The following is a 10677-nucleotide window of genomic DNA, read 5'->3' on the forward strand; positions in this document are numbered from 1 at the left end:
GGAGCAAAACAAAACCCCAAAAATAAATACGAAATCTAAACAATGAACAGATGTAGGCTGTGAAATATTAATGGTGATTGATGCCTGAAATATCTCGCCGTGTGTTTCGCCATGCTGTGGCTTCCCTCTGAGAATGTGGGGCAAACCTGGTGCAGCTTGAACTCTGTGGTGCATATACTATGAACATGGATATACTTTCAAATTCCTTCATTTTTATATTGACTGTTTGAGTGTAAAAATACTGCAAAATGCTTTACTGGAATGCAATTATTTTATTAGCATGTACGTTTCAAATCTTAAATTGTTTCTCTGACAATCATTGGAGTAATTATTTTGATTGTTGTTGTTTATTCTAATAAGGCCTCACATAAAAAAGATAAATGCTTTGGCATTAGGTACAATATACAGTATGCAAATCTGTTATGAATGGCTTTGGAATAATTTGCCTGTTTAATCAAAGCTCCCTTTAAATACATTTTACTCGTGTCTATTTAACGCTGTAAAAATGAGGACATTATCTAGGCAAATGAGTGGCTGCTTAAATGGTAATACTGTATATTAATTCTGTATATTAATGTATATTCATTTGTTTTTTACAAAGCATTTTACTCTGAGTATGTGAGTGTTTTGATTATCTCAGCTGACCAGAATCTCATCTCTAATATTTATCTGGACTTTGTTTTGCCAACAAATTATGACTATTATGATACAGTGTGTTACCATATTATCACAAAGCCCCCACGACTAAGCGTGACCGTTTTTACACTCTGATTTTGAATGTAAACATTGCACTAATGCGGCTTCAAGATATAATGGGCACTAAATCAGAAATGTTGATTAAACTACATTATTTTTCACAGAGAAACAATAAAAAAGCTTAGTTGACAGATCAGCATGTAATTTTGGAAGAATTGGTTGTTTTAATGGAATTATCTTTCTGACTAACAATTTATTCCAAATATGCAGTTCTATTCAGTTAATTTGGATTGATTGGCTATGGGAGAGATAAAATATACTTGTCCCCTTTTAGTGAATAAACCTGCCAGCATTAGTTTCAGATAAAATAATACATAATTTCCTCTCATTGACTTTAATTTGTATCAGCATTAATAGGCAGCATTGGAGTGTAGACGGTCCTCCAGCTCAGCCCTGCTTTGACATGACTGAGTACAAGTTAAGAGTGATATGATGCAGAGAGCAGAGCTGGGTGCATTTAGCTTCTCTCTCAATGTGACAATTAATGCCTTCTGCATAATCAATCTCCCCTTTGTGCTCCCTCCTGGATGTAAACTCATGAATAAAAGCCTGCACGCTGATGGCAGAAAAGTAGGGTAGAATTCTTCCTTCCCCTTGGAAAAGATGCATCTTGCTTTTTTTTTGGTAAGACAATTAATACATTGTGAAAATGCAAAAAATCGCTCCCACTGTGGAAAAACTGAGCACGGAGGACGCATAGTCTTTGAATAATTTCAGTTCCAATTTGTAACAATGTAAATCGCTTTGCCCTATGTGACAGCAAAGTTGAGCAGTGCTCTTTTGTGCCTGACAAACTGCATTAGCAAAAAAACATTACAGTCAATGCAATCTACAAAATACTGCCAGTCTTACAAGCTGAGATCCATTGAGCCTTATTACAGCGCGCAGACAGGTTGTTGAACCTGCGGTATACATTAGAGAACATTAAAAATAACACAAGACTATGAAAAGAGACAATTGTGGCTGACATATGACAAGATAAATGTGTCTTGATGTTGCTCCCTTAAGCTCGGTATCAAAAGACAGGCCCGTTTTAGCTGCAGAAGTCGCTGTAAAACACCTCTCTCAGCAGGAGGTGAACATTAAACCGCTTCCCAGCCTGGAATGCAGAGGCTCTTCTCCCTTTCTCTCTGCCGCTCTGATGTGCTGCACCTGTCTGAGGCTGACGCTTCGGCCGTGGGTCTTAAGAACCCGCGGGCCTCGGAGCTGTTCTCCTCAGCGGGGTTCCTGCCTGCCGTCGGTGTTGTCATCTCCGGGCCTGACGTAATCGGGGTGTCCCAGATACGCAGGGGCTGCGTTTCCCACAATCCTCGCAGACATCCCACACATCTCAGGCTCCTGTCCAACCAGCCCCCGGCAGCAGCAGGAGGGGCGGGGGCCGGGACGCTCCAGTGTAGCGCAGTTGGCGCTGGTTGTGGTGACTAGCAACCTGTTTAAATGATGCACATAGAAATATTTAGCCGCTGTAGGAAGTAATAAGGTTTTAAAAATACTGGACATATTTCGTACTTGAATGGTACACCAGGTTAAATTTGAACAGACGTTTTTTGGAAATTTTGGAAATGCATAAAAGCTGCGGAAGCTGTTAAATTCATGCAAAAAAAAAAAATGTGTCAGCGCATGATGTTGAATTTGTCGTCTTATATTGTTTCTTCACACCATGTCCCGTGACTGTTATATATGGAATAATTTCATCACTGCGAGCTTCAGAAGCCGTTACATGTTTTGCTTTTTTTCACACCGCATCTCATAAATGTTCAGAATGCCTCTGGTTCTAGACTGATAATTGAGAAGTGTGATCATTTGTTGAAGGGAAGCAACTGGAACATTTTGCTTTTATTTCTCTTTTTTCTTTGACTTGGTGAAGTGAAGTAAATTCCCCTCAACATTATCCTTGCATTGATATGACAGCCAAGCTCTGCAGTCCCCCAGCAGTAATGTTGCACCAAAGGCTATCCTAACAGCTTGCCCTAGTCTATAAATGTCTGAATTCTAACTGGAACAAATTTAGCATCCAAGCAGTCGAGTAGCAGCCCCTAATCCAAGATTATGTTGAAGTCTCAGGCCATGATAGCCTCAAATATTGCCAGTCATAATGTGTTTTAAAATAATGCTATATCACTTTTATTATTATGTTGAATGCTGTTGAATAATAATACATATTCAAGTCTTCCGCTGTATCCTATCCACTTAGAGGTTTGACGTGTTGTGTGTTCAGAGATGCTCTTCTGCATACCACTGTTGTAATGTGTAGTTTTTTGCGTTACTGTCAAATTCCTGTCAGCTTCGACAAGGATGGCCATTCTCATCTGACCTCTCTAATTTACACCGCAGAACTGCTGCTCACTGGATGTTTTTAGTTTTTTGCACCATTCTCTGCAAACTCTAGAGACTGTTGTGCAGACAGTCCTGGGAGATCAGCGGTTTCTGAGATCAAATCACCCTGTCTGGCACCAATGATCATTCCATGGTCAAAGTCACTTCGATTACATTTCTTTCGTATTCTGATATTTGGTCTGAAAAACAGCTGAACCTCTTGACTGTGTCTGCATGCTTTTATGCATTTAGCTGCTGCCTCGTCATTGGTTGATTCAATATTTGCATTAACAACCTGGTGTACAGGTTTATCTAATTAAGTGCTGACTGAGTGTATTTTACGGAGCATTTAAACATTCAGCAAAGCAGCCCTGTTGAAGTCATATGAACAGTAAACAAAATGTATATTTATGTGTGTGTGTGTTTGTGCATTTGTATGTATATCTTTACTGGAGAAGATATACAGTATATATGGGTATTGTACATATCATCATAAAGTAGGAACGTGCAGTTTTATTTTCACTGAAAAATGTTCATATAAATAAAATGCAATTAAATAAAATAAATCTAGAAACAAAGATAATTAGGTTAAGGATTTATTCACTCTTTCCCAACTAGGTATTGCCACTAATTCATGAGCAAATACAATACATGTACAATATACCAATTTCAAGTGTTTTAAGGTGATTTCAAATACAAATCTTGTATAAATTGCATTGAAATATTTGTAATCATTTAATAAAAAATAGACTGTTTTCCTGTATTACACAAAATGGTCGTAACAACTAGCTTAATACATAATAACAGTTTATTTTTGTAAACATATGTGTATAAGTAAGGAAATATTAAGTATTTGATGCGCCTGTGACAAATATCTTTCTTGTATATTTAGTTCTGTACATTAGGCAACTAATAGCAGTATATTGATTAATACTGTTTATAATAGCCTATTTATTATTGGCACGTGTGTAGTTAGATGATTTTACAAAACTAGTTTCAGAGTCGGGAGATCGTTTTCAACATTGCATTTCGTGAATGCATCTCTGTTTCCGTGGAGACCAGCAGGCTGTCCCCAGTTGTTGCAGCAAGGGTGAAATGCTAGAGCACCAGCAATCAATAAAATCTTTTGTTGTGACATATGGAAAAAAATATTTTCCCTTGCTTTTTTAACACATGTAATGTGTGTAAATTTAAAGCTGACCAAACAGATGTGCCTGTGTGCACCAAAAGAGCATAATACCATCAAGGTGTGTTACCATCAGCTGCTTCCAATTGTGTCATCGATTGTTGCCTGCACCCAAGGGTTTTTTTATATTTGGGGCAACAAGCTTAAGTGTCGTTTCGTGACATCACAGGTAGGGAACACATCAGTGTACTAGACATGACACCAATTGGAACAAAGCCATAGAATTGAGAGTGGGGAAATATAAGGACTATATAACTTACAGCCGCATTTGGAAGCCGTTCCATTGCCCGTGTACTCGTATTAAGCACCGGGCGAGGCGGCGTGGGGCATTAGAATAGGTGCTGCAGCGTAGGGTGCTGTTTCAGCCTGGGAAGGCGATGGAGGGGAGTGAGGAAGGAGGTGTAGGAAGCAGAATCACCGGGGAGCCCTGAGGGGTAACTCCCCCTCCCGCGGTGTGTGTGTGGTGTGGAGCAGCGGGGCCCTGGGTGCAAACTGCCTCATTTCCCCCTCTTTCTCACTCGAGACCCCGCTGTGTTTCAGGAAACCAGTAATGGCTTAGTCACAGCACCCCCAAGTGGGGCCACTCACTGGAAATGGCACAAATTGCAGAAGAAATATATTTGACAGATATTTTTCTCCAGGATTTGATGTTGTTTTTAAGCGCGGAGGCCCTGCCAGTCACAGAGTTTCTCGCTGGCTGGAGACACTGCTGGAAAGGGGCAGCTGCTATGCAGCATCACTGCAGCACTGTGGGAAATTTGCCACTGATAAGAGCAATAAGACCTTCAGGCTATGTGCCACACAAAGGTTGCTAACACAAAGCAGCAGGATCACACAGGATCATGGATTAGATGGACTACAGTTGGAACAGTGAATACATTCATTATCATTGAAAAAAGTGCTGCCTTTATAGATTCCTTTCAAATACTTCCAGATTTGGGGACTTATCACAACCATGCTTGGGTATTGAGAGGAGTGGAAAATAAAGATCTACAGCAATGTGTAAATGTAACCACTAGTATAATGAAACATCATGACGAGTCAAAAATTGAACAGATTTGATCATTTGTGTCCTTTTAATGATATTAATCATAATATTTCAAACCGCCTCCCCATTTAACTCTTAAAGCTGTCATTTTACTGTGTCAGGATAAGGCGTAACACTCAGCTTTCCCATTCTGCATTTTAATGCTAATTCCAAGAGCTAATTTACACAGCAATGTAAACTGCCAAACTGTACAAAATGGAGTTTCCCCTTCGGACTCTATTGAACATTTACAGCATAGGAAGAACAAATATCACTTCCTGCCCTGACGGCTTACTTCAGAAAAAGCACACGGTCATCAGTTTCAGCGCCCCTGACGGTGACCTTCGAAAAAAAAAAGAAGCGACTTCAGCAAAGCCGGCTTTTCTTTACGAGGGCCTCGGACCCGGTGCGGCGTTAGCGACGTGACATCCGCGGCGTTGCTACGTTTCGACGCTGCCGCATGCAGGAACAGCGTGTCCGATTCCCCCCCGCTCCCGCTGCCTCGCGGGGCCCGCCAGACTGCAGCTAGCGCACCTGCGCTGGGCTGCGCCGGTTATTCCGGGCTCTCGGCACGGCGGGCCGGACCTGCTGGGCTGTGTACACATGGAGCGAGCCGTTGTTATGACAGGCGGTGCCAGGCCTGCCTGCCTGTGTTGGCCCACAGTCTGTGCTGCAGCGCTCTGCCCACGTCAGCGTGCCCAGGGGGAAGGGCTCCGTCGGTGGGGGTGGGAGAGGGAGAGGGGGGGGTGCGTTACGGTAGTGCTGACGCTTCCATCTTCTCTGCGCGCCCTTGTGAGAGAGTACGCTGCCCGTTGTGGACAAAGGGATTTTTTAAAAATTGCCCTTGCATAATGAAATCGAATCAGATCATTAATATTTTACTGGTCACACTTGAAATGGTCGGTTTTTATAATTTGCAACGGAATTCATTTACCAGAAAGATTCAGAATTGGGAGAGACTGAATCCGTGCGCAGGAAGAAGAATCCCACACAGGGACCTGCGGAGGATAGCTCTCCCTTGGGCGTTGGCCGCTGTGCTGTCTCTGGGAAGCTGCTGGCCCAAGTACCCCCACGCCCCGCGCACTGGGACAGGAGGCTGGTGGGTGGAATCCCCGCCTGGAAATTCCACTGCAGCAGCTGCTCCGTCCCACTTCCCCTCCACCTTCGGAGGGGTGCCAGGCGGGAGGAGCTGAGCCCTCTCTGTCAGCCGTGCCAACCTGCAATTGGACAGAGTGACTGGTGCCAGACCCCAGACAGCGGAGTGTGCAGCACCCTGGAAATGCAGAGAGAAATCCAAAAGCAGTTGTTCAGGTGTTAGTGTCACAAGCACACGATGGAGAAGCTCTTAAGTGAAACTGGTTCACAAGGGCTAATGGAGAGGTCTGTGGAGACTGCAGGAGTGACCACAGCAAACACACAATAAGAGGAGAAGAGGACTGCTGACTCTCCCAGTCTGTACACTGGGACATACTGTTATTCTAGCTAAACTGCACTGCAATGTGCTGTACTACTGACTGCTTGAATACTGCGTGACCCGTCTATGGTGCTGGGCACAAGTGCTTTCTGGGAACACACTTTGCTGCTAACTTTTTTTCTAACCTTTTGAAGCTTTGACGATCCATGTGAAGCAATGGGGGGTGTCTTGGCTAATTATGTCTGTGTACTGAGTATCAGGAGAGATGTCTCACATGACATTAAATATATCCATGTAGCCCATAGATATTTTTGTTTTTCTGTTTTTTGAAACAGACTTTTGGAGTGCTGCCTGTCAGATCAGTGTCAGGGAGATGACTGTGGAAATATCAGCGAAGTGGGGGGATTCTCTTCAGGACAGGAGCGTTTTAATTAACAATGGGGAATGATAATCCGGGGTAATCCACTGAAAGTGAGGGAGAAGCATCGTGTTTGATGTGAGGAACACAGCTCCCTTTCGGCCCAAAGCTGCAGCTCAGATTGTGTTTATTTGGTAGAGCGGTGCTGTTCCACATTTGTGATTCACTTTGTCTTTACACTGTGGACTTACTGCTGTCTGTTTCAATTATCAGGGATAACTGCGCTGCTCCACTTGGAGTTACCAGGCAATTTGTGTGGCAAGACTTTTAGAGCCTGTCATACCGCCATACGTTTACTCGCATGTAAAATGGCTGACCGATGAGTCACGCACAACTGAAGGACTGTGGCAGGAAAAGGTGCAGATGCTTAAGTAGTCATCAATAAAAAATGAGCCAGTGTAAGCTTTCAGATAGCGTGTCCTTGGTTTATGCTGCTCTGATTCTATTGGTGAACTTGCTCTTCAACATAACTCTTCTCTCCCGCTTCCAGGACAGAGTTTGGGTTATGGCTTCGTTAACTACATCGACCCAAAGGACGCAGAGAAAGCCATCAACACGTTAAACGGCCTCAGACTCCAAACCAAAACTATCAAGGTAAGAAAAAGATCAACTTTTTGTCCGTGTTCACAGAAATAATGAAACCTTTGTCCGTGTTCACAGAAATAATGAAACCATGCTCGGTATGGGCCGGGTCTGCATTCAGGTTGACTGGCCCTAAAGGAATGATTTTGCAATACTTTTCTCAGAAATAAAAACACTGTAAAAAACGAGCCCTTGGGCTGCTTGGCAGCTGCTGGCTCACTCAAAAGTACCGCTTGCAGGATGAGTGAGCACGGCGGTCTCAGATCGAATCTGGCCCGTGCCAGTGGCCACAGTGGCCCACAGCCCTGCAGGGGGGGGCACAGGGTTGGCTTTGCTTTGCTCAAGAGATACTGTACGGGAGGGGAGAGCAGTGCACATTGCTGAAGTGATTGAAGCCCATGGCTTGCTCTCTGCACATGAGTATGATTGGGTCTCCTTTGCCTCCACTGTGTGTGTGTGGGGCTGCAGTGTGAAAAGCAGCCGCTGGACCTATAAGCTGGGCATACTTGAGCACCCTTGTACAGAAAGTATGGTCCGTATGTATATGGACAGTCAGTGACACAATTTCTTGTTGTTTTGGCTCTGTACTCCACCACATAGGATTTGAAATGGGGCAATGAATATGAGGTTAAAGTGCTGTCCACCTTAATTTGAGGGTTAATTTGCATCCATATCAGCTGATCTATATAGGAATCATGGCACTTTTTATACATTGTCCTTCCATTATAGGGGACCAAAAGTAATTGGACAAATTAACATATTCTTAAATAAAGTTGCATATTTAGTACTTGGTTCAATATCCTTTGCATGAAATGAGTGCTTAAAGTCTCACCATCACCAGATACCAGACACTGGATATCTTTCCAGATGATTTTGTGCCAGGTCTCTACTGCAGCCATCATCAGTTCCTGTTTGTTTCAGGGGCTTTTAGTCTTCAGTAAGTGAAACAGTTGGATGTTCAGTTGGAGTCAGGTCATGTGATTGACTTAGCCAGACAAGATCTTTTCACTTTTTTGCCCTGAAAAACTCTTTGGTTGCATTAGCAGTATGTTTCTTCCCATGGTCCTGTTGCTAGGTGAAATGCTGTCCAATTAGTTTTGAAGCATTTGGATCTGAGCAGATAAAATGTTTGTGTACACTTCAGAATTCATTCGAACAGTTGAAAGTATTCTTGGGACATCCACTACAGTGGTCTTCCATGATCAACCAGGTTTTTTGCTGTTGCAGAGTTCACCAGTGCATTCTTTCTCCATTGCAATGTGTCAAGCGGTTGATCTTTGGCTATGTCTAGGATCAGTTTATTTTGCCTCATGATGTTTGGCTTTTCTGGCATTGACACTTCTTTGGTCCTCATGCTGAGAAACAACAGCAACCGACTCCCAATGCAAATGGAACACTCATTCAAATGCCACAGTCATTGTTTTAGTTCAAATGTGGAGTATAGAGCCAAAAATTACACCACTGTCCAAATACTTACAGACCGCGCTGTCTAAAAAACCATGCTAAATAAGGAGCTGAGCATGAATCACCATTGGTGTGTGAGTTGGATGAATGACAGGGTGAATGAGAGGCATTCATTGTAAAGCACTTTGGGTAGCCCTAGTTGCTAAATGTAAATGCTGTCCATTTACCATTCACCATGAATGGAACAGATGCATCTCTGGGAGATTCAGCTCAGAACACAGGAAGCAGGGAAGGAGGGGGAGTAATTTCATGATGTTACCTCACATCCTCTGCACTGTCCTTAATGACATTATCTCTCCGGATGGAAAGAGCGCACGGTCTTTCCTGGCAGCGCTGAGATATGATGCTCTCATTATTCAGCTTAATCTGTTTGCGCTATCTGCCTCTTGTTTTAGGCTGAGCCACGCCTGCCCCTGTATTCTGTGATCTTCATTTTATTATTCCGAACATAATCACAGCACATTTTTCCTGACAACCGCTGAACGCAGAAGCTTGGCGTACTGTCCCAGTCCCTCAAAGTCCTGAGCGTGACAGGTCGACCCAGCGGAGGGAAGTATTTGAGGGTGGAATAAAGGAACAGCCAGAGCGGTTTTTAAATCAGCTGGGCTCTTTCAAGTCTTCTTTCAAGCCGGTTTTTGAGGAATAATGGCGGCAGCTGCAGCTGCATGACCTGCGCTTGCTTCAGCTACAGATTCACTACCTCCTCGTAACTCACTCGAAATTAAATGAGTCATACAGTTACCCTTCTCATTCACACCCTGCTTTCGGTGGTCTCAAATGAAGAACACTTTTTTTGGTCGGGGAAAAGGGTGACGCTGCCTTGAGGGCCCAAACACACGGGAAGGACACGCCATGTATGGGCAACGCGTGACACGCATGGAGGATTGGTCGCTGGCGCTCCCTGGAGGTAAAGTTAAGCATACCGTTTGCTTCCTGAACGGTGCTGTCAAAACCCAGAATGTTCCGGGTTCCGGCGCTTTCCGGAGTCGCAGTGTTTTCCTCCTAATGACGCGGGAAGCGGCGTTACGTGTCTGTCCTCTCCGTACACACGACACACCAGTGAGCAGCCTCTGTTCTCTGCTCCTGGTCCACCTCCTCCTCTTACACGCAATCCGCACAGTCGGGTTTGTCACATCTGATTGAGTCAGCCGCAAAGACCACACTCCCACTGACCATGGATGTGAACGTCTACTTATGTCCTTCAAGAATGATGCCCTGTATGAACAACATCCTCATAGCTTTCCTCCTGATGCTGATTCTCTCCACTGTATTCTTTGTATGAAGTGAAACGCTCTATTATAAATAAATTTCAATAAATCTCTCCCCTAAAATCAGAAGCAAACCCTTTTGCTGTGTAACTTCTAATAACCCTGTTCAAGGTCGTTATTGTCTTGAAATCTCCATTCACTGCCACAGGCCATTCTCTGTGGACCAGAGGTTATCTTAAGCAGCCATGAAAATGAAGATGGACTCCCTAATAGCAGTAGACAGCTATGTCTTGCAGCCCAATGTGC

The 10677-nt window shown here is 43.7% G+C and overlaps 1 protein-coding gene across 3 annotated transcripts in view; it reads left to right on the forward strand.

The window, feature by feature from the left end:
* elavl4 (ELAV like neuron-specific RNA binding protein 4) overlaps positions 1-10677 on the forward strand; it is a 73127-nt gene that overhangs the window by 40391 nt on the left and 22059 nt on the right. For all 3 annotated transcript variants that reach the window (XM_061240581.1, XM_061240583.1, XM_061240582.1), the window contains exon 4: positions 7608-7711. In XM_061240581.1, the coding sequence (XP_061096565.1) occupies positions 7608-7711 (104 nt within the window). The remainder of the gene's footprint in view (positions 1-7607; positions 7712-10677) is intronic.

The sequence above is a fragment of the Conger conger genome, chromosome 4, assembly GCF_963514075.1.
Source record: "Conger conger chromosome 4, fConCon1.1, whole genome shotgun sequence".
NCBI classification, from domain to species: domain Eukaryota; kingdom Metazoa; phylum Chordata; class Actinopteri; order Anguilliformes; family Congridae; genus Conger; species Conger conger.